At 49.7% G+C, this 26358-nt stretch overlaps 1 protein-coding gene across 1 annotated transcript in view; it reads right to left on the reverse strand.

Annotated features, from left to right (window-relative positions):
- LOC103898097 (syntaxin-binding protein 4) overlaps positions 1-22405 on the reverse strand; it is a 35861-nt gene extending 13456 nt beyond the window's left edge. The window contains exons 1-10 of the mRNA XM_019471709.1: positions 22339-22405; positions 17145-17240; positions 16277-16346; positions 15111-15185; positions 7747-7832; positions 6813-6933; positions 4034-4175; positions 3732-3838; positions 3147-3300; positions 1455-1527 (exon numbers count right to left, since the gene is read on the reverse strand). Of these exons, the coding sequence (XP_019327254.1) occupies positions 1455-1527; positions 3147-3300; positions 3732-3838; positions 4034-4175; positions 6813-6933; positions 7747-7832; positions 15111-15185; positions 16277-16346; positions 17145-17240; positions 22339-22405 (991 nt within the window). The remainder of the gene's footprint in view (positions 1-1454; positions 1528-3146; positions 3301-3731; positions 3839-4033; positions 4176-6812; positions 6934-7746; positions 7833-15110; positions 15186-16276; positions 16347-17144; positions 17241-22338) is intronic.
- Between the last annotated feature and the right edge of the window lie 3953 nt (positions 22406-26358).

Consider the following 26358-nt stretch of genomic DNA (forward strand, 5'->3'; position numbering starts at 1 on the left):
TGAGCACGATGTCACATGGTATGGAATATCCCTTTGGCCAGTTGGGGTCAGCTGTCCTGGCTGTGCCCCCTCCCAACTTCTTGTGCACCTCCAGCCTGCTCAGTCGGTAGAGCACGGGAAGCTGAAAAGTCCTTGACTAGTGTAAGCACTGCTCAGCAACAACTAAAACATCGGTGTGTTATCAACATTGTTCTCATCCCAAATCCAAAACACAGCACTGTGCCAGCTACTAGGAAATTAACTCTATCCCTGCCGAAACCAGGACAGGCTGCAGGATGCTCGGGGCAGGGAGGACAGACCAAGAGCAGTCCCTGTCCCAGGGTCTCTGCAGTGCAGAGCACGGAAGGTGAAGGCTGAAGCCTGCTGAGCTTGCCCAAGGTGAGACAGGCATCCCTGGGAGCAGAGCGCTGACGCACACCCAGCCCAGCACCATCTGCTCCCTATCTCTCCCACTAATCCCAGGTATAGACTAAACACAATTTAGCTTGCAATGCTCACTTTTAGCCTTCCAGATGGAAATTACAACACGGCACAGGGATTCACAAGCGGAGCAAGTGCCTTGTCAGCGCATGGGGAAGGGCCATTGGACTTGTGGCCACGAGAATGATGGGCTGCGCTTGCTAGGGACGTGCTAGGGAAAGCCCAGCTTTTCCTCTGGGCAGAAGCAACCTTCATATCATAGGGATATGGGGTATCTTGCTGGAGGTCATCTCCCTGGACACTGGATCATGGAGGTTGTTGAGGTTTCCTGTGATTCCTAAGGGACCTGTGAAGCTGCAGGGTGATTTGAGCTCACCCCCTGTTGCTGCCATTCTATCGGGTGAACAGTAGGTCTCTCCCACAAAAGTTAAGAGCTCAGCCCAGGACTCAGACCACGGAGAGAAAACAGCATGGAACAGTAAGCCAGAAGTGAAGCTTGGATGTAGAGAGAAATCTGACTTAATCACATCTATAAGCAATTTCCCAGTTTGACCAACTGAGGGCAACCTTAATGTCTATATAATGCCCAGGGTTGCCATGTTCATTACAACTATCATTAATTGACTCTTTTTATACTGTGTCTCTGAGGACCACCCATTCCCATCAGAAGGGAATGTTGCCTGCAATGGGACCTGCTGGATGCAAGTCCGACATGACCTTTGCATGTGGGCAAAGACACTGCTGCAAAGGAGCAACAGGCTGAGAGTGGAAGAAGTTGTTGTCTCCTATTTCCAGTCCTCTGCATGCCTTAGTAAAGAATTTTGCTACTATGGACAAACATGGACATAATTACTACCCGTTGAGTAGCTGCTACCTTCCCTCTCTCCTAGTGGGCTGAGACTCATTATCACACCATTAGGTTCCACTACAGCAGTATAAACAGTGATCAAAAATAATTTCATCATCCTCAGCACCGAGGAGCCAAGGCTGTGCTTGTGACCCACACAAAGAAAACAATTTAGCAGGACTCTTACCTGAGACAGTAAGCTCTGGTGGGCAAATGTCCGGTGACAAAGAAGGCACAGGAAAATGATTTTCATGTCTATTCTAGAAAAAGAAGACAAAACGGCACAGGCAATCGCTAAGCAGAATCTGTTGGTGTAAATAAAGAGCAGAAGATAGAGGAGTTTAAGAGAGAGCAATTCATCTGGCCCATAAAGAGCAAAGGCACCACATACACCTCTTGTGCAGATGGGCCAAAAGAGACTCCAGGGGTTTCTCTAGGAGCACTTGGCACAGGCACCTTCCTGAGCCATCTCAAAATCTCTGGTCACACACAGAAAACAGAGTTTGTCATTACTGTAATTGAGAGCTGAGGATGAATTTGACCTTGCATGCTTTCTCCATAGAGGTTCTCCCTAAAGCTCTGCATCCAACACACCAGTGAGGTCCTGATTCTGACCACGGCCAGTTGTGCTATTTACCCAAAACTCACAATTATCACAGTGTGCACGACAGGAAGCCAAGACCATTGCCCACCCTTTCTTAAGTGCCAGGTCACGGCTGAAAGCACAAGTAAGAGGGAAAAATAGAGTCACAGGGTGGATATGCTGAGCACCACCAAGACAGTGCTTCTGCAGCTGGGAACTTACATGCAGAGAGGGGCACAGGACTGGTGCTGAGGACATATGGACAGGTAGCACAGGTGCCTGAGCACGCTTTCCCTAATGTGGAAGTCTAGACCTCATGAAAAATTCCATCTTTTAGCAGTAACGTGAAGAAAGGAAGAATTTAATTCCAGCCAGCGATGTAATTTTATATAGGTGCACAACATTACATAAGCACACCTTCTGCTGGATGATGAAGGATCTAACTGTACTACTCAGCTCTATGTATATGGGCTAAGGCTGACTTTCATAAGCATGTCACCAAAGGCAACATATATATGACATTCTTGCAAGTCCATGTCTCCACAGGGTCTGGAAAGAAAGACCTTTTGTGAATGATGCTTGTATGAAAGGAACATCCAGCCAGCCTTTTCTAAAGGAAGTTTATGTGGAAGAGGGCAGAAGATACACCCGGCGTTGCACCAGTCCAGGAGAGGAGTGACAAATGCACAGAATCCAGCCACAGACCTAAATTGTTGTGAGGGTTGTGTGGTTAAACCCTGTCTCACCACGCATAGCTCGAGCACTTGTCTCTGCAAACACAACATGGAGCTAGGCTTCACAGGAAGAATGAGCCTGGCTTATCATTAGACTAGTGAAGAACAGAAATGGGCTGCTTAGGAACGCCGTGGATTCATCCTCATCAGAGGTCTTTAAGAACAAAGAGTTGTTCCTGCCTTTGGGTAGGAGACTAGATCAAACCGACTCCTGAGATCGCTTCCAGCTCTGTGACTGGTATTGAGAGATGCAGGTTGCTATCCACAGAAGGGTTTTGTTATTTTTAAAACCTGAGACTTCTGAAACAGATCTGAATGCAGGCCCTGGAGATGAAACTCTTCTCATTACCTCCACAGATCCTTCACCATCTCAAACCCAAGACAGAAGAAAACAATATTTCAGATATAAAATACCAGGCTGTAAAACAGGGCTACATACATCAGCATTACAGACTTTCCACTCTCCAGAAGGACTACCATGGAGTCCCTAAAGAAGAGTTTTCTGGTCAAAGAAAGATCACAGGACCAATGTCTGTGGTCTTAGATATGAACTTCAACCTACCTCTGGGGACCTCACATGGACCTTCAGTCTGCAGGAACTCAGACCATTTCCCACAGCCTTTGGAGGTGGTGACGGGATGTTGTTATGAACTGACAGTCCAGGATGTAACCGTCCCCTTCCAGGAATAAAGGCCACTTCTGTGTTTCCCTCATGTCTTAAACAAACAACAAATACAGAACATTTTATTAACAAAAAAAAAGCACAACTTAAATTTGCAGAACTTCCATGCCCATGCTTCTTTCTCCGGCATAATCTCACTTAAGCCCATGTAGCCTGCACCAGTGTAGTTGGATCTCCACCAGCTGGGTTGCTTGTTTGAATTTCAGTTCTGTTGCAGAACTCTGCTGGGCAGTGATAGGGGATATTCATGACGACCAGAACATTGGGAAGGTCTGGATTACACTTCAGGATGATCCATGCATTCAAGATTTCCTTACACGATCACCTATCAGGACCACCTTGAAGCATCATTTAAGACTAATAATCCTTATGCTTCTTGAAGCCAAACATTGGTATGACATGAAGGGTTTTTGCCTAAGACTCAACAGCACCATGATGATGACGGGAAATATGTTACATGCTTACCTGAATTTGGCTTTTGCAATTATTTTTCTGGCCTCTTCATGTGTGCTGCCCACCAAAGAATCTTTATTGATAGCGATTAGTTGGTCACCAGGTCGGAGCCGACCATCCTAAACAAAGGAGGAGAAAGTCAGAGCATTGGGAAGGAATGTCCCTCTGCCCAAAGCCTTCTCCTGCCACACAAATGATCATTGGTCCGTGCAATGCATTATTCATCTATTCTCAGAAAAGCTGCTTCAGAACAGCTACAGCTTCTAGGAGAGGTCCCCCTTGCAAAGTCGCTGAGGGTCTCCGCACTGACTTACCTTGTAACAGTCACCATCTGGCAGAAGCTCTTGAACATAAATCATGGGGCCATCAGGCCTGTTAGATCCACCACTGATTGTCAGCCCTAAGCCGGAGGATTTTGCTATAGAAATGCTCTGGATTCCTGATTCAATGGAGTAGCTGCAAGGGAGAGATGTTAGCAGGTGACTCGAGGTGATCTGGTTTATTTTCCCATGCCGCTGAACAAACTCTGCCTGGCTTTCTTTCCATGCATGATCCTTCTAACTTCTCCCAACCTTTTCTGTCTCTGCACCTTTTCTTCCACCCAACCTTGGAAAGAGGAGGTGAGGACTCCCGTTTCTTAGCAGACGTTGTTCAGCATTATGAAGATGACTGGCTTGCATAATCTCAAATGCTGGGGAATACTCGTTTGCATTTAGAAAATAAAGAGAGAAGAAACTAAAGGTTTAACCAGAATATATTTGGCATTCCTGTTTTTCATAGGCAAAAGCATATAAAGGATCAATGTGGTTATTGTTCAAATCCAGTTAAATCACCAGACAGCAATTTACAGATTGGTCAACTATTAAGCAGCCCTTCGCAAATGTCAAAGTGAAGCTCAGGATACACAGCTATGTCTTAACCAAGGTTTGGACTCAAAACCTTGTGAAATGCCCTAAGAAATGAGCCCTTAAGCACCTTTATAGCAACACCCACCACACTGTGATTTACTTCTGTGGCAGTGGTACAGCCAAGGATGTGAATGGAGCAGTGACAAGGTTGGACCCTAACCTCAAAGAGCTGCCTGCTAAACAGGACCTGACAGGCCACCAAGACCGGGACACGGCAGGCGGCTCTGTGCAGGGAAGGAGGTTTAGCAATTGCAGTAAGAGTTTGTGGGACCAGAGATTTCACTGACCGCCCACAGGCTGTTGGGAACGGCTGGGCAGCATCGCAACAGGGAGGTCTTGGGGAAGGATTCGGTGGGATCTAAGAGTCAGTAAGCCCTTTCCTCCTAGTGGCCTGGGTGCAACTGGCATTTCTCCTTTTCAGTTTATTTCCACAGCAGCCACTCACCAAATGGTCTGCACTTTCTGGTCCTCCTTGTGTTATCTGATAACTTAAGACGCAACGACAGCTATGCACCCCGTGCCTCACAGTGACACCAGCGCGTAACCGCCACGTGCTCCTCAGCAGTGCCATCCCCAGTGGTCAGACACCTCAGTGACAAAACAGCGTGCTGCCAGCACCTCCCAAACCGGCAGCGGGCCCCCAGGAGAGCCAGCTGGCTATACGTGGGAAAGGGGCTGCATTCATGCAGCATGCGTCTTAGTCTTACGGAAAAACACCGCTCTAAGAAATATTTTAGGAAAACGATGTCACGAAATTTAACATTAAACCCTCCGTTCAAATCAAAATATCAGACCCTATCTGTGGCGAGACTGAATCATACCTGGGTCCTGTTGCTCAGTGGGGTGGCAGGACCTCAGATGACACTGCAATGAGAGGTCACAGCCTGGGGACAACCTGTGGTGTGCGGAAGGGATGGCAGCCACATGCCTGAAAAGACCCGTGGCCCAAATTACAACTCTGCAGCTGACCACCGATGCTCAGCTGCAATCAACGGTCTGCGATTTCAAACGGCTCATGCTGCTCCCAGGAGAAGACCACTGGGGCCCGGCACTGGCATGGAGACAAGCAGAACATGGCACAGTGTGGCAGCGCTGAGCGAGGAGGCCACCAATTCAGGTCCCCTCTAGCCTATATCGCAGCCTGGAATGGGTTAACAGCAGAGCAAGGATGTCTAGTTTGTCCAAACCAGCTGCCAAGTAGATGAGCTGGCCTCTCCTCTGTAAGGGTCTCTCCATGCAAGCAGCTTAAACCTCTGGTGCCAGATATTTGTCCTCTGCAAATCCCTAATAAAGAGCTGGTATTTAGCAAGAGGATTTACTGGTTCTGCAGTGAGGGCTGATTCTCTTTGCCAACATAAACAAGCCAAGTCGCTGGTAAAGGAAGGGAAGCTGCAAGCCCTGGGGACAAATGGTCCCAATTCCACGACGGTTAACACCCTTCGAGCTGTCCCTCTTGAGAAGGGCAACCCCGAGCACCCTGGAGACGAGACTCCGCAGAAAAACAAGCTCTGCCTGTCCATACCTCTGACCCTGTGAAATATGAAAGGGACAGATGACCACATGAAAACACATGCTCCAGGAGATGCTCTGGAGACAAAAGGATGCAGTGTCTGTAGGTAACTGCTGTTGACACCAAAGCAAAGGGCGTCAGGAGTGTTTGCATCGAGAGGGCAGTGCTTGTGCTCTTGTTGCACGATGTCAATGTGCCAGAAGCAGGGCAATAGAAAACAAGCTCCTGAAACACATTCCAAAAGCACCACTGGCCTCGCAGAAACACTCTGCTCGTGACATGGTTTATAAAGGTGATGTGCAGGCTCCTCTCAGCTGGCTGTAAGCCACGGCTTCTCCCCAGGTTTCAGAGGGGAGGAAGAGGAGCAGTTGCATTGTTAACCGTATTCCAGGCATACTGACTGCCTCAACAGGGAAGCTTTTCAGCTCTTGGGCACAGGCTTCCCAGGAACAGTGAAGATGCCAGCATGACAAGGACTTCTAGAAGATGCTGTGGTCTCTTAGCCATTGTGGCGATACAATGGTATAGAAGACATAAGGGTGAACAAAGCAGTTTTCAAACACTGGAAGTATTTACTGGATCTACCCCTAAGACAGTGTTAGGCATTCGGTGATATCTTCATGACTGACCAAGGGACAGGCTTTGCGGGGCCGGCCCCGTGCAACCCATACGTACTGTGCGTGAGGGGGGTGTGCCGGGTTTCCGATGAAGGGTCCGTGGGAATTGGCGGGGCTCAGCAGCAGCGGGCTCTGAGAGCACGAGGAGGAGCCCGAGGATGTACTTTCCAGGTATCGACCTGAACAGCAAAGTCAGAGTCAGTCCAGGGAATGCAAATACTCCAGAATCACCCTCCTCCCCTGCTCTACCACTGAGAGCTGACACCATTTTTCCAGCTTTTTGGGGAAAACCACATGGTAGTTAAAGACATCAGTATATCGCTCATGGGGAGGAAATGTTCAGCCTCCTCAGCACAATTCCAGCGTGGGTCTGTCACCCCTCTGCCAGCCCTACATACCTCTGCCACAGGGGAAGGGTTGGCAGCCTTCTGGTGGGATACCAAGCCAGAGGGACACATTCTTTCCCCATGCACACATGATTTGATGCGCTGGCACCTGGCTTAGGTTAACCTCCTTCCATCTCATTAAACTTTTCCCATTTGCAAATGAAAAATAATGATCATTGAATGAACGATTGCTGAAATGCTTTGAAATCCATAGTAGAAAGCTGCACCTGCAGAGATGGGTATTGCTGGGGTTACCTGCCCAGCACGTCAATTAAGCAGAGTCTGGGGATCTGGGAAGCTGTTACGACCCCAACTCAATTCTCCCTTGCTCACCCCAAGGAGGCTAGCTTGCTGCCTCGCTTTGTGCTGTCTTGCTTTGTGCTTGCTCTGTGCAGGCAGGACTGGCCATGCCCACTGCTCTGTGCCTGGGGACGCACTAAGTGCTTGCAATAAGGACGAGCAGGACTCCTCTTCCTTCAAACCTCCACCCAAACACCTATACAAATCCAACCAAACCTCCTTTAAAATAACACTGGGATAAAGAAAACTCTCTCAGCAGAGAGAGGGGCTTTTGGTTTCCCCCCAAAGGCATGCTGAGCTACTCACTGCCGCCGTGCAGGATCGGTGAGCTCCGCGCTGAGCCCGTATTGCTCTGGGAGCCAAACTTCTCCAGCAGCTCAGAGAACTCTCTCCTGCAAACAAAGACATGGTATAGTCAGCTGCCGCTTAAAACTATTCCCCACCGGATTATATGACAACGGTGCCTCTGATGGCAGTGACACTACCAAGTCTACAGGGCCGATGCCCTCCAGCAATGGGGAGCAGACAGAGCTTTCTCATGCACAAGGGTATAATCCCCCTAGTTTCAAGAGGTTGTGCAAGACTTAAGGTCGATAATCAATCTCATGGCAGTGCAGCTTTCCTGCGATGGGCTGGAACTTCAGTGTGCTCCTTCACTGCCCTGGAAAGTGAAGGTGAACATGGGCAAGAGGAGCTGAGAAGGGACATATGGACAGGCACTGGTGACGGGGACTGTCCTTCCTGAGAGAGGGCAGATCAATGCAGGAGCCCTGCCTTGCACCCCTGCCTTGCGCCCCACCACGTGGACCCTCCCAGGAATCAGCTGGAATAATTTTACCCCCAGCCATAAGGCTCAGAAGTTTTGCTAACAGACCACACAAATTAAACAGACTGTCAGAAGGAGCTGTAACTATGCAAACATAAAACAAAAATGCTTGGCCTATTTGTGACTCCTTCCAGAATAGTTAAATGTAGATTATTCTCTGTTTTTCCTCCTCCTTTCCTAGACAGAAAGCAGATCCTGCTAGCTCTTGCTGGGGTAAAGATGGGAGATGGCTTCTGGAGCACATGCAGAAGCAGCAGCCCACTCTCTGAATCCATCCATGGTAATATCCTCCATGAACATCGCAGGATAAACTCTTGGAGCATACGACCTTAACAAAGACCTGCACTTGTAAAGCATGCTGGGGCAGTGCAGGCTTCTGTACTCTTCCCAGCAGCTCACGGCTGAAGATGCTGAACCAGCAGGCACATGCTAAATTTACAGATCCTAAGATCAGAAGGGCTTGTCGGTGAATTCAAGAACAGGGAGGAATGGCAACCCACAAACATTTAGCATGATCCCTCTGTCTTGAGGTAACCCCCCTGCTTCCTATACTACCTCTCTGTAAAGCAATCTCATCCACTACCTCCCCTGGAAAGCTGGCTTGGTGCCCAAGTGCCTTCATTAATGCTTTGCTCCCAGGCTGCGTTTGACCACCATGTAACTACCCAAGTGTGTTGAGTCCTTGATGAGCTGTAACTACCTGTACACAACAGGCAGATTGCTTCGCGACCTTCCTTTTCCCAGGTGTGACATGTTGAGTTCTTAAACCGTTAAGAACCACGTTTACCAGCTCCTGCATCATTTCTGTAATCCTTCTTTGAGCTGCCGTGAGCCTCTCACATCCTTTTGGATGAGGAGGCACGGAAAGGGGATGCCATGTTCAAGCATCAGCCTCCTGTTCCCCTCCCTGCCACATTGGCTTGTTGGGCAACACGGCTCCCAGGAGCATGCTGTCCCTCTGCGACTGTGCAGTCTTCTCACTTCATAACCCAACACTTCTGGATCAATCCAACCTTTTGGCAGAGAGAAAAGCCTCAAGGATGACTAATTTCTTACAGGTGTCATTAAACCAGCAGCCAGGCAATGGGGAGAGACCCTGAAAGTGTTTCTGTGGCCACAGTAACAACATTAGATGTCCACTTTGAAGGCATGAAGGAATCCCCATGGGAAGGTGCCTTCTTGATGCTATAGCCACAGGAAAAGCCTGGTTATGAGTGGCTAGCTCTCACACTTGACAGTCAGACAAGCTCAAGACATAAATCTGTAGGAAACCAGCCACAGCAAAGTCTCCTCAGCGAGGAGACTGCTCTTACACACAAGCAGACGTTGTGTCATCTGTGTACTTTTCCGGGACAGATGTTATATATCATTGGCTAGATTGGAGTCAACAATATTAAATGATGAATGAATCATCAGCTCCTTAGGTTCCTGCTGGAAATGCTCTCAGTAATTTACATCTTCCCATTAACAACCTGCTCATTAACAAACTTCAAAGACCAGTGCCTGCCTTATCTAATATTGCCATCAAATGTATGCCTTATTTATTCCATTTAATGCTAATTTTAAATCCAAGTGTCACACAATACTTAGTGGAATGCCTTGGTGAATCCCAATACTTTGCATCAACACTATTGTCTTATCAACTAAACCCATGACCTTAAAAAAAGACAACTACTTTGTTCAAAGACCCCCACCTTCCACAAAACTGTTCTAACTAGCAGTTTCATAGCGTTAGACACTGAAATAGATGTAAAAGCACTGAGAAAGTGGAAGGACAACTTAGATGCTATAGCAGTAGGACGGCGGTTTGCTGTTCTGTGGTTCCCTGGGTTAAGCCTTGGATGGATCTTACCTTAGCAGAATTTTTCCAATTAGCCTCTGCATTTCTATAGGTGATTCACACTCCCGTTGCACTGGTAACTCATGCAGCGATGGTCTTATCCCACCATGACCTGTTGCAATGTCAGGTCTAACTTGCTGGAAGCTAACGTATTATTTCCAGTGGTTACCAAGCCATCAGCAGCTGGGTTTTTGTTTTGGGCTGGGTGTTTCTGTGGTCATCTGTTGTTACATTTTCCTCAGATAATAATCCATCGGAGCACAGAACAGGTTATGAACTTAAAACAATGGCTAAAAAACTCTTAGTCAATGCAAATGTAACTAGTTTGGCAGCTCTTATGCTCTTTAAGCCCTGCTGAGCAACTCAAACCCAATCACTGATCCATGCTGTCAAACTCTGTTATAAGCAAGAGCAGGTACGACTTGGGCATACTTTGTTGTTGTTTATTTCATGTCATCAAGTTCACCCACAAAGCAGTATTTATCATTATTTGCTCAGGAGCCTGAACAACGAGCTCCGAGCCCAGGGTTGCTTTGCTGTAGAGACGGTGTGACTAAATGCTACGTCACGGGCGACTGTCCCGGCTCCTGCTTGTTGGTCAGTACTGCAAACCCTGGTTCCACCAAGGACATAAACACATGACTAACTTGAAGCACACGCTTATACCCAGCAGCAAGCAATACACTTCCTGGTGTCAATCTCCCGAGAATTAATTTTGTGCTCAGTGCTGTATTTGAAGGAATTTGCAAGCGGGCAGACGATGCCCAAACTTTGCCAATTAATGAACAAGTATGCTGAAGGAATGCCAACAGGTCTTGCTTTGTGCTTTCAGACACCAAAAGATTTCAGAAGATGTCTTTAATATTTAAAATTTGACCCTTACTAAAACCTTCTGAATTGTCAGGTGCCTGCAGGACTAAAATGCCCAGCTTTATTTAAAAAAAAAAAATCATGGGGTTGTATTAGAATCATAGAATCATAGAATCATTGAGGTTGGAAAAGACCTCTAAGATCATCGAGTCCAACCGTCAACCCAACACCACCATGTCCACTAAACCATGTCCCTAAGTGCCTCATCTACTCGTCTTTTAAATACCTCCAGGGATGGGGACTCAACCACTTCCCTGGGCAGCCTGTTCCAATGTTTCACCACTCTTTCAGTAAAGACATTTTTCCTTACATCCAATCTAAACCTCCCCTGGCGCAACTTGAGGCCATTTCCTCTCGTCCTGTCACTAGTTACTATTAAGTGGAAAGTTCATTTTTACAATCCCTTCTCCAGCTCTTTTTCATTAAGATGCAGACATCTGAGGTCTGGAGGATCCCTGTGACAGAGCTCACACCCGCACAGCCTTCAGCCAGCCCCACGGGGTGGAGTGGGATAATGGGGTTTGCCAGCAGCAGCCAGCTGTAGGCCGACTTTGTTGCAGATTAAGCGGGGGGGGGTGTCAATCTTCCTGCAGAATATTGTTGTTTTATCTCATAATACCTTTTTGCCCTGCCCTTTTGTTCTTGGGAGAACAAAGGGTGAATCCTACATCAAAGGTTATGTGAGAGCATAGCGTCTGGAAACCTCAGCTTTGCACCGCAGCTGGGGGAGAAAGAGGAGCCTGTGACACCAGGTAAATTAATAGCTTGTCTCAAAAAAACAAAGCCTGCAGGTCAGTGGGAACCGTGAACCCGAAGCACTGCAAAAGCATCACAAAAGCAGATTTTCTCGCACCCAGCACGCAGCAGCTGCAGCATTTCCACCGCTGTCCGGGCAGGATGATGCTCTGGAGCAGCAGCTCCGGCACGAAGCCCAAATCCATCCTGGCACAGACCTGCCAGGGACAGGGCTGTGCAGAGCCAGCACATCCCGAGCTGTGAGCCCTCCCGCACTGGCTGTGCTGGGCAGCACATCACGCCGCTGCTTGTCTTTGCTTTTTCATTAATGCCTAGGAAGCGGTGACATGCACGGGTGCATCTCGGCTTCTGTGTAAAAGGATGTGTGTTTTTCCGCAGTGACCCTGGGACACCCCAGGCTTGCAGGAGTCAACCCCACCGCTGCCTTCCAGTTTAGCACCAAGTGCTCAAACAAACCCGTGGGCTGAGCCGCCGCTGTCACACGCAGGGCTCACCGGAAAAAAGGGATTACCTTGCATTTGCACCAGGCTGGGCATGAACTCCAGCAACAGCCTCTCTGCTGATTCCTGGATATTGGTTGACATTGGTTGTGCATTTGCAGAAAAGCAGACTACTTTCCTTATTGCTTGTTGTGCAAGCCCTGTTTATACACCAACCCATTTTCACCGAGATGACTGTGCATATCATGCGGAGATGCAATGTATTTAGCATTTTATCATGCGATTACTAGAAGGTGCAGTGCAGACAGGCTTTCTCACTGTCATAAACCTGAAAGACCAGGATGATATCTGTGCAACACACAGAAACAGGGAACTATTGTAACTTTCAGGTTGAGAATGAATAAACAATAATTATGTGTATGCAATAAAATTATCCTCATTAGCTAAAGGTGAGCACAGACGAAAATCAGATCCAACCGTCATCCAGACCCAGCGTGTCCAGCTCTAAATCTGAATTTTCTGCTTTAAGCCCTAGCATTACTGCCGCTCTCTGCAGCATGTCTGATGCGACAGGCTGAAAACATGCATCTTATACACGCCAGGACTGAGTTCCATTAGGAGCACAGGTAATTAGGGCCTATAATTAACTCCAGGGACAAATAATAGCGTTTATGAGTCAAATTCACCTAAGGGCAACCACAACAAAATGCTACTCAGCTGAGTCATTGGGAAAATTGGCAGGCGGGTTGAATCGTCTTCCAAACCCAGAGTCATTATGTTTCCTCCTCCAGCGTGCCTTGTGCGCTCAGGGTTTATGAAGGCGACCTGCATGCGAGTATCTGCAAATACTCTGAATTGCACTCCTCCCCGTGTCATTCTCTTGGCTTTCATGTCTCGTGAGCCGTGGGTATCACCTCCAGAGCTGACAGTCCCTGGGAAGTCAGAGAGCCCGGTTCAACCCAGACAGAGGGCTGTCTGCTCGCCCACGCTCAAGGACAGATTTAAAAGATAATAGGGCATCAATAAAATAAAGACAAAACTAAGGAGAAAAAAAAAGCAGAAAGCAGAAAAATCCTTCCCCTGTTGCCACAGCCCTTAATCCTGGAGATATGTATTCGTGTATTAAACAGTTTGCGAGATGATTATGTAAGTGAAATCTCTGCAAATCTTTTAAAAAAAGAAAATAAATAAACTGATTACTTCCCCACTCACCCACGGGCTAACCTTTTGCAGATTTAACAGATAACCAATAGCAAATGGAGGCCAAAGAAATTGCTTAAAGTTTCGTTGCCCTCCCAGTCTCCCTCAGCCGGTTTACAAGCAGCTCCTCCGCAGGGCGATTTGGGACTGCGGACAGATGCACGAAGGAGCTGGAGCTGCCGACAAAGCCACGTGTGCATATATTTTAAGAAACATCTGGTGCAATTTAAGATATTAGGTGCAATTTAAGATATTAGGACGCACATCGAGATGCCTGAACAGCTTGGAACAGATCGGCATGGGTGAAGGCAGAAAACCTGCTTTGGGGGCTCTGGCTGAGAAATAGAGTGTTTCCCTGAGCAAACCCTGCTGCTGCTGGGTGCAGGGAGCTGCTCAGCTGCGGAAACCCATCCCTCCTGCTGGGGACCAGCCCTGGCAACAGCCACCCAGAGAGGGGACAGCACGAGATGCCCACTGCCGCTTCCACCCCTAAGGCAACACAGGGGACCACTGCGGCACAGAAGCGCATCTTGCGCAACCTTACTCGGACCAAAAGAGGGTCAAACTCCTGAGTCTAGCTCTGGTGACCTGCTCACTTCGCCCAGTGCTTCCTCAGCAGCTGCTGAAGGACTTGCAGTTAATGTAATAATTTGAGGTGTTGTTTTCACTGGAAGAGCGGAATAGAGGTAGGTAAAAAGCAGTCCGTCATTAATAGCAAATAATTCTTCCGCCAGAATATTACTGTGTCAAAATTAGTCTCATCCCTGTCATTACAGCACTCTCACTATTCTGCTAAGGCAGTAACGCTCCACAGCTGCTGATGGATAAGGAATGAAGCCATCATCTCTGACGCTAACGGGATGCGGGTACGTTGAGCAAACGACTCTGTGATCTTCAGCCACCCACATGCAGTACAAAGCCTCGGCGCCACCAGCCTGCCTGCCCACGACCACACTCTGCCTAAACCCACTCTCATTTCAGTGGTTCCTGGTGCACCTCAAGTTTCTATTCAGCAGGGAGAGGATGCTGCAGCACATTGCACCAGATCTCCCAGGGGATGTGAGCAAAGGACCCCACTAATCCCATACCTCGGTTTCCACAACCCTGCCCTCTCTCATGACACCGTCATTGTCCCACACAGCTTAAATCCAGCCAAGACAAAACTGAACTCTTTCCTTCTCCTTTTGAATCCTCCAAGCCTCTCTAGAGAAAGCATTTTCCAGGGAGTGGTGAGGGGAGAGGTTTCAGGAAGAAACCGCTTGTCCTCCCTGAGAAGGGGGAATCCTCTGGTGAAGGAAGACGTGTCTAACTGGAAATGAAAGGGAAGATCCTGCTGTCCTTCTATGTCTTCATCTAAAGCTCTGTGCAGGACATGATAAGCCATAGGCAGCTCAGCACCACACAGCAGAGCTGAAGGAGCCTGTGCCACCCTACAGCTGAGGCTGGAGCTGCCCTGGTCCTTGCTGGGGAAACGCCTGCAGAAGTCTGCTCGATGCCGGGATGCCCAACGGACCTGGCGCAGGCTGGGCTGGAGCCAGGTCTGCAGCGGGGAGCCACCAGCTTTGCTTCCCTTCCCATTACAGCTCCAGCGCGTTCCCACCAGTGTACAGTTATCAAAGACCCTTGGCCACCTCCGTCTTCACCATGGGCTTTGAGCCCCGTTAGCTCAAAGGCAGCCCAGCTACGGTGCTGATGAGTGCTGCGATCCCCCTTCCTGGCGCGAGATGACACCCCTTACCTGGCGTCGTCATCGCGGGTTATAAGAAGGCGCATGTGGCTGGTGGCTGATGCCGTCCTCAGGATGTCCACAGCCCTGCGAGACAAGGACCACAACACATCAACGCCAGCTTGCAGCGATGCTCCACCGAGTTCGCCCGGCCGCGTGTCAGAGCTCCCAGCAAACTGGGCAGAGACCCATGGCCTGGGCAAACCCCATCAGCAGCCAAGTGACTTTTTTTTGGCTGGACGCCTGTGGAGCGGCCCCATTCCCTGCCCTGGCAGCAGGGCTGGAGGGCAGCCAAGTTGCAGCCTGATGAATGACTTTTTTTTGGCTGGACGCCTGTGGAGTGGCCCCATTCCCTGCCCTGGCAGCAGGGCCGGAGGGCAGCCAAGTTGCAGCCTGATGAATCTTCTGCACTGAATTAGAAATCCCCAATAACAAAGCAGACCCAGAAGATGCACGTGACAGTGAGCAAATACCTCCCAGCACATCTCCTCCCTCGGGAAGTTTCTGTCTCAGAGATGACTGCTTTCTGGTTGAAAATACACACGTCCCCGTGGGAGTCAGGGCAGTGTGTGTGGGGCCAGGTGCAGCCTCCCTGCAGCTGCAGAGATGTCCTCGGGGACCTCCTTCATCAAACCCGGCCGCTCTGGGGGTTTGGGAACAGGAGAAGCTTCTCGTGCTGCTTCCCAAGCATCCATCCAGCCTAAGCACGCCATGCAGCTGGGCAAGGCAGCAGTGGGCTAGCACCATGTTTAATGGAAAAGGGGTGCCTCAAAAATGCGGTACTGCTCTGGATCAGTTAATTATTTTCTTGGCAGGGAGCTGAGGGTCTGGATTGCAGCTCCAGAGGGAATTCCCTGGCTAATCTCTGGCGCTGGGAGCTGCGAGGCTTGCTGGGAAGCTGCAGCAGATGGAGTTGGGGTGCCAGGAGCTGTTAAAAACCCAGCATTTTGGGGAAATGTCTGAATCTCTCACAAATACAGTTTGGGTTCACTGGTCTATTTTTATATAGAAACTTTTCATTTGATAATTCCCGAGTTGGCTCTCAGGAACAGCACTGGCTGCATCAGAGTGCAGACAAAGCGAAGCCCTGGTGTCTTCCATGCAACCTGCAACCTAAACCACTTCACAGAATTATACAAAAGCAACAGAAATGCAAAATTTCCGTTTGGATATGGTACCTCTCGCTTGTAACCCCAATTAAGGAATCTCCATTGACCTCCAAGATCTGGTCTCCTGGCTGCAGGCGCCCTGGAAAAGAAAACTAATGGATAGAAACTGCAGAAAATACAGCTTGAAGGGACTGGAAGAGGTTGGACAGTTTCTCCCTTTGCCCAGAGACAGGATGAAATATGCATAGGTCGTTCCTGAGAGGCTCATCCAACCTGTTTTTCAAGATGTCCATAGATGAAGTTTCTGCAACCTCCCTGAACAACCCGTGCCAGCGTTGCAGCACTTCCTCTGCTGGAGGAAGTTACAAAAGTAAATGCCAAGAAGTGCAATAAAGCTTTTACTTAATTCAGTTTGAGGTCAGGTAGAAAACCACGAGTGGCACGTCCACCTGTTCTGGATTTATTTTTATTAGATGGAAAAATGATGTTGTAACATTTGGAAAAAAAAAAAAATCTTTCTGGCTTAAGTTATGAAAGGTGAACTCTGCAGAGCCCTGCCTAACACCTCCTTATTTGAAGACGCTCAGAATGAAATCAGTGGCCTAGAGCAGAGCTGAATTTGCCAAAGGATCTCCAGCCATTTTGGGGCTACAGGCAGTCAGTGGCACGTGGGAAAGGACAGGCAGCCAAGTGAAGTTCTTTGTGCGGCAGGGATGGATCCTGCTTTAAAGACACGAGGCAATCATACATATGCTGAGAAGCCAAGGCAAGGCTGCCGTCGGATGTTACAATGATTGCCACAGTAAAAAAATACCCCCACTGCTGGAAAATATGGGAGGAAACACCTGAAATGTCTGATAAGGCAACGTATAAAATAAATACAGAGTCTTTTGGCTTGTCTCAGACTTTGTGGCACTCTGCACCACGTTTAACTCACCGTCCGCGTAAGCAACACCCCCTGGAAGGATCCTCTTGACATAAACTCCATATTCTTCTCCGGTGAGTTCCTTGATGCCACCAATTACCTTAATACCTGGAAGAAGAGAAGTGCCCGTCACACAAAGACACAAAGAAGCGCAGTTTCCATGGGCCGTCTTGGAGGGACGCAGCCTCCGGCACAGCTCCGAGGCACCCCGGCACTGCCTGACACCCCTTTTAAAAACCGTTTGTGGAAAGTCCCATGTATCCCCTGCACTACACAAGCAGCAGCAGAAGCAACAGGATGCGGCCACTGACACAACACAAAGGCTAAAGGCATCTGATAGCATTTGCTCAGAGCAACAGCTACGGAGACAAAGCTTCCGAGAAAGGCATAGGCAAGGAGCGACCACCTTCCCCAACCCAAAGTTCATCGCTTGCAGTTAAATCGGTCACTGATGGGTGACTGTGCTCATGTCTCTGATAAGACTTGTCATAGGAAACATTACTGGGGACAAACGTTTCCCCCAGGAGACCCCCTTCGAGGTGCAACATCTGGACAAGCCCCAGGTTCAATACAGTGATGAGAACATCCCTGCTGCAAGCTCGCCCGCCTGCCAGGCTCCAGCAGCATCTCCACCGCAGCCTTTGAAGCTGCCACCGATGACAGAGCTGCACATCAGGAGCAGCCACTTTTTATCAGTGTTTGAACCCAGGAGGAGCAGCCCAGAGGCAGGAGCCAGGGTGCAGAGATGACCTTTGGTGCGGCTCTGAAACCCTCCATAGCAGCACCTTGGCAAAGGGCTCTCACGCTGCACAGCCACCTCTCCAGCCACGGGACCTCTTCTTGTTGGCGTGTGTAAGCTGGCTGGCAGGAAAAGGCCCAAGAGACTTATTTGTCCAGGGCTCATTAAGTCCTGCTTCGAAGATCCAGGCTGTGGACAGAAGGATTAAAAAGCCCAGCCTTAATTAACAAATCTCTCCCGAGAGCCACTGGTCAGGCATTTTGCCACTCTAGACAGGAGGGCATGCTGAGGACAGGCGGCACCGCAGAGAGAGGCACTGCCAGCGTGAAGCCAGCTTCATCCTCTGGCTGCTGTCCTGGGGTGATGAGCTGCTCTGAGCCTTGGTGGGGTCCTGGGATGCACAAAATGACACCATGCGAGAAACGCCTCCCTCCGGGGGAACAGAGCACAGCTTCTTCCCCAAAACACGAGACCCCTTTCTGAAACGAGCAGGAGGGAAGAGGAGTGGACCCTGGACTGGGATTACTCAGGACAACGGCACTATTTCCATCCCTAGTTCCCTTCCCTTTATAACCCAAGCTCTGCTCTAAGGACCCTTGCAGTTTTCAGCTACTTTCAGGGAAAGACCTTGTCTCTCAAGTCACCTTACGTTAAAACTGTGATTAAAACCAGATTTATCACCATTTTTCATTTCATTCCCATATGCACCAATTGCTGCTTCTCCCAAGCACAAAACCCCGGCCCCATCCAAGTGCTGGAGTTTATTCCCTGGGCTTGATGCATTAAACCACCCATCCCCCGGGTGCCCGGGAGGAGCTGTTTTACTGATGGCAGTGGGAACTCATGGCAAAAAACCTCAGGAAAAGGCACCAATGTTGTTCTCCATTGCATTTTTTAAGAAATTCACTAGAATTGGAAATACTGCCCAAAAGAGCTATCTCCGAGCGGCGCGAGCCTCACCAAGGCATGGAGACAGGTCAGGCGCCTGCGGACCAAAGCGGGGAAGAGATGCTGCAGCCTCAAAGCCCGCTGACAGAAGGTAAAACCTGCTCATCACCAGGGATGCTCAGCTGGAAAGCTTCTCAGGTCCCGACCGGGCTGGGGTGGCTGCTGGTGGGCTTTGCCACCGGCTGGCAGAGAGACCCCGGAGAGCAGGCTTACACTTGGGATGGGTTTGGGAAACCCCTGGCATGGGGGGTCCTGCAGGAGGAAAGCCCCATCGGTTCCCCTGGACGGGCGGACACTGGAAGTCCGGCTTAAGCCAAGGCGATGACTCAAGAAGTCGTCATATGTCTTTCTTCACACCGGCACATGAAGTAATTAGGAATGATAAAACGCATTAGACAAATCATGTAAAAATCTGCATCTCGGAAGAGGCACAGCTGTTGCATCACGCAGCAGCGCAACAGGACCTGCTTGTGACAGGCTCCTCTGCCGAGGTATCAAACCAATAATGACTCATTTCCCTTTTGTGTCCACAAATCAATTGTAATAATGGTTTAATATAGCTGAAGTATCTACAAATCCTCCTTTATCCCCAACGATGTCAGGAGAAAATCCGATCTTGTTATTAAAATTGGTGATTACTCACCGTATTGCTCCCGGACGCACTCAAACTTTGACGGCGGGGAGGAAAAAACCCTGACTTTTAACCCCCTTATTGGCAAACCAGCTGGGTGCTGGCAGGCTCTGCCCACGCTGCCCTCCCACCCATCGCCTTGCCGCGGAGGCACTGCAGGTGCCAGTCCTGCCCCATGAAAGATGCACCGGGGAGTCCCCACCAGGGCAGGGAGGAGGAGGAGGAGGAGGAGGAGGAAGGGCTCACCCCTCCCAGGGCGCGGACCCAGCCTTGGGACAGCCTGGGACTGATTGCAACAAACCCGAATCATCAAAGACTGTGGTGGTAGCATTCCTAGGAGTCTTCATATTTTATAAACACTTACTTCAATCAAATTTATATTTGGGACCCAGTGTAGGTACATAACGGCTCTTTAATTATCACAGCATCAAAGTCCCGCTTATTAAGTCATACTTAGGGCCAGATAATCTAGCCTATTTTGGATCTCTCTCTTTAATCTTTCCTTTCTGGCAAAGGTCCTGGAGCCAATGCCCATGTCCCCAGTATTTTCTCTTTTGCGGAATAAATGTTTATGTTTATGGGGAAACTCCAGGTGGGCATATGGAATAAATGTTTATGGGGAAACTCCAGGTGGGCATACAGGTTAGACTGACCAAGACGGTGTTTTCTTGAGTTTCTTAGGGATCCTATAAATTTCTTCTAGACCCTCGAGCTTCTCTGGCACTTCTAATCCTGCTCCCACTAATGCCAGTGTCACAGCTCTCAACTTCTCAGGCTATAATCTCAACTGCTCCCGGCTCCCTATACCACGGGTCAAGAGGTGTCCTGGCTAATCTGGTTGTTTAGCCCAACTGTAATCATCTCCGGCACATCCCGACCCCACCAGCCGCTGTGCCGCACTCCCAGCGGTCCACACGGAGAGAGGCTGCCCGCTTTGTGCCTAAGCTAGCAATGTTCAATTACATTTCCCTTAATCCCTCTGTTGATCTTGCAGCCCCGGCCAGCTTTTTCTGTCTGGAGGAAGGGACAGATTGGAGGTGAATCACTCACTGCCCTGTCCTAAGAAGATGAAGGTCAAGATAATGGGATCTCAGTGTTTCTGAGAAATGCTTCTTAATCAGCACTTCCCTTTGATGGCTATTCTTTAATTCAAAGTTCAGGTTTTAGGAGCCGCCAGGTAACCCCTTTGAACTTCTGCTGAGGTTCACATGTGGGTTTCCACCTAAAGCCACAGAGCAGCAGACCCGCGGCCAAACGCTGACCTGCCACGCCGGAACCGAGCGGGCTGATGCTGCCCTAAAGAAATTCTGCTGGAATAATACCCTCGTCTGAACATAAGAAACTATGGAGGCACCTTTTTTTTCCCAAAAAAACATTATTCTGAGCAGCTACACCTATGGCAGACACAGGGCTCCTGCGAGCACTGCTAGGTCCTCAGCAGAGAGGGGTGATTTCTGGAGGACGACTCAAGACAAGGTCTTGAGTGTTTCAAGCCTCACAAGAGAGGATGAAGAAAGCTGATGACGGCATTAGAAAATCCACATCATTCCTGCAGCACATTGCAAGACCCTGTAGAGGGTCTGCAAGACCCTGCAAAGACCCTCTGGCCACAGACTGGAGGGAAAGGACCCAGCAAAGTGGCTCGCAGTGGGCTGTAACGTCTGTGCACCTCTTCCAGAGCTCAGCGACAGCCCAGTCAGGCTTTTCTTGGTCTCCTCCTTTAACAAGCTAATCTAACCCAATAGCTAAAATCCCATCAATTCAACCAAATCCACCTCTGGAGATTAAAATACCATATTGACCAAGCAAAGACATTTCTCTGAGCTCCTGTGAACATGATGAACAGAAGACCAGGAGAAGAGTCAAGCAAAGCCTTTCCTCAGCAGAAAGTCCCATTACCCAAGAGCTGGAAACAGCCAATAATGAATCTTAATTAATCTCAGGTCTCAGGAAACCTGACCTTGTTTCTCTGGTGAGTTTGACTTCTCAGGAGGGGTCCCCAAATGGTCAGCCAGGGACCTTACCAAGGGGCCCGCAGCTGCTCTGCGGGATGATGGGCTGCACTTGCAATTAAAAATTATGGAGGAGACTGCATGGTGGACCCCAAGAAATCCTGGTGCAGGATTGCAATTTTTTATAAAGTCCACGAAAGAGCACCAGTATTTATGCTGCTGGATACACAGAGGTCAGATGAGATGCTATACCGGATCCTTTTGGGCTGAGTTTCATGAACCTGCGGCTATTTCTCACGTTCTGATGGATATGACCATCTCTTTTCCCTTCTCTTCCATGCTTTGATGTTCAGAGCACCGTGGAAGGACGTCTGACTCGCTCGGTGCTCATACCCTTGCCCGCGGGCCAAACTTTCCAAAAACAACTCATACAGCCCGGTCCCCAGGAGAGCTGCAACGCCCTGCGTCGCCTGTTGGGGTGGCGTCCGGGGGGGGCCTGCCTGCAGCGGGGCAGAAGCAGAGCTGGCAGGGGCAGGCAGCTGGGAAGTGCTTGGGATTTTATTCCTTTTTTTTTTTAATTTTTAATTTTTTTAATTTTAAATTTTAATTTAATTAATGCAGCAGAAAATTCTGAAAAGCCTTTTTCCCCCGTCCTGCTCAGGGGAGGGGCTCTGGCCCCAGGCTCCTGCACAACTCTCAGCACTGCGGCTGCTCACCATCAGTGGGGAATTAGTCGGGGTTTTGACCTTATTTTAACCTCCCAGCTGCAAAAGGTGCTGTCAGATGCTCGACACAGGCAGGCACAAGAACCAGTATTTCTGTGAGATATCAAACTTCACACAGGGAGGCACATCACGACACGGGTGCTGGGGACCAGGGGGATGTTCGAGCTGCCCCAGCCCACCCCGATGTCCCTTGCAGAGATTCAGTACTCACCCAGCCCATTTGCACAGTCGTGGAAATCAAAGCAGTGCACGGTTCGATCCATCCCGTATGGTCCCATGAGCGTCCTGGGAGAGAGAAGAGAAGCATCTTTCTCTCACAGGCTAAAATAAAGAGATGCACAGGCGCCCAACCAACATGTGCACAAGCACATCCTTACCACCACCCTGGACGTTGCCCCCAGAACGATGTAGACACGCAGGTTGAGGGACACGACCCCGCATATTAAGCCCACGCTGGCAAAAAGCAACACCCTCCCACCTCCCCCAAAATTTATACAGATAGATGAGAGAATATGTGCAGGGCTGGACATCATCCTCCCCACCCAGCAGATCTGATGGACCTGTCTGTGATTCATTACCCCAGATTAACGGGGCTGGACAGCTGTCCAGCTCCCGGGAAATGAGATCAGAGCTTGGACCAATGTTCTGGGAATAAACCAGTTTCACAAATGCAGACAGCCTGTAATGAAGACAGCCGGGCACGGTCTGCTCCCAAGGTTTTGTAACACAGGCAGTCTCCATCCCTCTGGCAGGGGGTCTGGAAAAGGTGGATGCAAGATCTGCTGAGCCGTTTCAAGTCCCTGCCTCACCAGGTCGAGGGTGGGAGCTTCTCATCGCAAGCCAAAGTGGGTGGAAGAGCATCGTACACCTGGGTTTCCCCCGTGCCAAGTAACTCTCCCAACTGCCCCAGTCTCCCCGTGAACACCCGCTGGCAAGGTGGGTGTCCCAAATAAATGACACCGAAAGCTCCTCTCTGCCCTAGCTGGGGACCCTGGACTCCAAACCTGGGACCACCAGCATTTCTCCTCCTCGGGTGGCCCGTGGTGGTCACCCCTGTGAGGATGGGTGGACATGAGGATGGGTGGACCTTGATCTGACAAACCCAGAGCCAGGCGTGGCAGGTGGGAAACCAGGGGTGAGGGGTTCCCAAAACACTCCACTTCCCAGGATTTAAGTCGCAAGAGAAAAGAAGTTTCTGAATCAATATTTAATCCCAAATCTGGATAAGGCTGAGGAGGGACAACACTGTGGGGCACAACAGGCTTCTCCGAGTCCAGCGGGACGTAGAAGAGGAATAAATCTCGGGGACCACTCTTTGCAGGCATCCAAAATACCTCTCAAAATATCAAGCTATCTGCAAAGCCAGTAACACCCACCTCTAACATTCGGACTGGAAGCTTTTTCTCCTCATTAAAAATATGCCCCCCCTTGATACTTTTGCAATGTTTCACGTATTCAAGAGACTGGGCAAACAACTGGCCACATCTGGCTGTCAGAAAATGGAGCCTGAAGGCGTCCCAGAGCAGCCCTGGGCCCAGACTGGTTCAATTTACCATCCAGGATTTTCAGAGTATTTTGAGTAAATCACCGAGGAAACTCTACCACGAGTAAACAGAAATAGCTCAAACCAGGCTGAAACGCGACATAAGGATGGAGGTTTCAGTAAAGCAGATGCCTACTTGATACGATCAACTTTTATACCCAATTTGATGCATGAATGGCGGAGCAGAACCGAGCTTCGCTAATGCTAGAGACGCAAGAAACCCAACAACAGGCACTAGTGATGGTGTCCTCAGCTCTTTCTGCTGCACGCGAGCCGCCTCGGCCACCTAACCCTGGTCCTGGAGAAGCCACAGCAGATGACGCATGGCTAGAGGTGGCCACCGGGACACCCAGGGCTGCCCTGTGCCCCCTCCCCGATTCCTGCCCCGGCTGCGGGGGGGATTACCTGCTGATGATGATGGCTCCCTTGTAAAGGACAGAGACGGTGGGCATCTTGCTGGCGGCGGCAGCCCAGCCCTGCTGGGCGCCAGCCACTCTGATTTGGCAGGAATCCGCTACAGTGATGAAAAAAAAAAAAAAGAGGGAAAAAAAAAAGGGGGGGGAGGTCGGAGGGAGTCACGTGGTCTCCCCGTATGCATGTTAATTCCACCCAACATTAACACAGATCAGCTAAAAACATCTCCAACTTTAGATTAAAGCTTACGCAAGCCAAAGCCAAACACGGCCCATCGCAAGCACCTTCCCGAACAAGCAGGGAGGGAGCTCCGCCAGCCCCCCCAGCAGGGCTGTCGCACTCATCATTAACACAACAGGGTAATTATTTGGATGCATCCTATTGTGCGTCTTTGGGAACAGCCCCTCCAGGGATGAAGGGCAGCGTTCGGTGCAGGACATGTGTGCTCGCCATCCCTAAAGGCTTAAAATCCATAGCAAAGCTTTGGAAGTAATGACAGACTGTAGCACTTAGGGGTTTAGGGTTGTTTTCTTTTTTTCTTTTAGCATCTTTTCCAGCCCACAGCATTTTCTTCTTAATACAACGCAAGTTCAGCTGTTCCACAATCTGTTGGGAGGTCAGAAGTATGATTTGCCTTTAAACAGCCTCTTCCACCCCCATCTCCCCACACATCACCCAGCCAGAGAAGCAGCGTGACCCCCGTTCCGTGGGATGTGGGGATGGAGGCACGGACCGAGATTATCCAAGGTCGGCCAGTGAGCAGGGACGGAGCTGGGACAAGCCACCTCGCGGCTTGGTGGAGCAGGGCTGTGGTGGAGCAGGGCTGTGATCTTGGTGGGCACGGTGTGAAATGAAGAGAAATTCCCGGGAAACATGCTCCTCTGGAGCTGCGGGCAGTGGGAGGACACAGGTTCCTGCATCCCTGCCAGCTCTGGGGGACAGCTAAGGTCACAGGTAAGCTCTTGGCCCTGACTCCATCAACGGTGTCTTTCTCGTGCTGTTCCCGCAGCATCTCTCCACAGGCTCCGGGCCAGACCCCGTTAGCGGTAGCAGACCTCATTACCTGAGCACCAGCGTACATCAGTCCAGCTCAGCTGGGGATGAGGACGTGCTTGCTTGGGACAGCAAACTCTTTGCCAAGTGTTTCCTTGAACCTGGTGCTGTTGGATATTACTTTTCCTGTGCATGAACAACTCATTTCATTAGCAAGAGCTTCCCCGATGGCCGTGTGAAGCCTTGCTGGTCAAGTTCGAGGTGCTTTAAAATAATGACAAATGCAAAAAGTTTTCCTGCATTTTAATTGCTTTTTTTAAAGTGACTTCTATTTGGGGGGCATTCAGACGAAATAATAAAAACCCGAGTAGACTAGACCTTTAGGTGGCCAAAACTCTCCTAAAAAATGAATTCATTTAGCTGCAAGATCAAAATTAGGATAAATAATGCCAACTAGACATCAAACGTAGCATCTGGCGCATAACTTACGCGCACCCCCACCAAAGCAAGGCATGCCCAGCACCTAGTCCACGTCTGCACAAAGGCTTTGGTCAAATCGGACTAAGCACAAGGGGTTGTACGTGGGGCCGTTTCCCAGTGTGCTGGACAGCTGCAGCCTCCCCTGCACCAAGAGCCTCACAGAGCTACTCATCCTCACAGCAACCCAACGGCGGGGAGATGCTCTTTCCCCTGCCATCCCGCAGACGATGTCCAGGGCACAGAGAGCCGAACATCACGCTCCATCGAGGCAGGAGGGTCCAAGCGCCCAGTGACCCCCAGCTCTGGTACTAAGTGACTCGGTCAAGGCTAGCCAGGAAGTTTTGTGGCAGAGCAGACACACACGAATCCAACTGCCGGTTACACTAACGATCATACTCCAAGTCCTCTAATAATCATCCCGGTCACAGTAAGAGACAATTTCCATCCCACCACCAAAATTCAATGTACAACCTTCTGAGGTCCTTTGAGACTCTGCTAATAAATTAATTCACAGAACTACCCCTTTGAGTCATGGGCCAGAGCCTTGGCTGGAATAAATCAGCACTGCTGAAGGAAAGGGATAGCGCAAGCGCTGGAGGCAATGTCAACAGGACAAGGTGACCTCTCTGACCATCTTCAGAGGGGCTGCAGGAGAGCTCGCTGGAGCCAGGCCAGCCCGCCCCAAAATGTGCCGGCAAATGGGAGAATTTCCCTGCCTGGCAATTCAGTAATTCATTTACCCTGGTTTCTGCATCTCGGGGAACAATTTCCACACTCAGTGTTAAGCGGACACGTGTTTGC

Source organism: Aptenodytes forsteri, unplaced genomic scaffold (genome assembly GCF_000699145.1).
Source record: "Aptenodytes forsteri isolate BGI_AS27 unplaced genomic scaffold, ASM69914v1 Scaffold26, whole genome shotgun sequence".
Taxonomy (NCBI): domain Eukaryota; kingdom Metazoa; phylum Chordata; class Aves; order Sphenisciformes; family Spheniscidae; genus Aptenodytes; species Aptenodytes forsteri.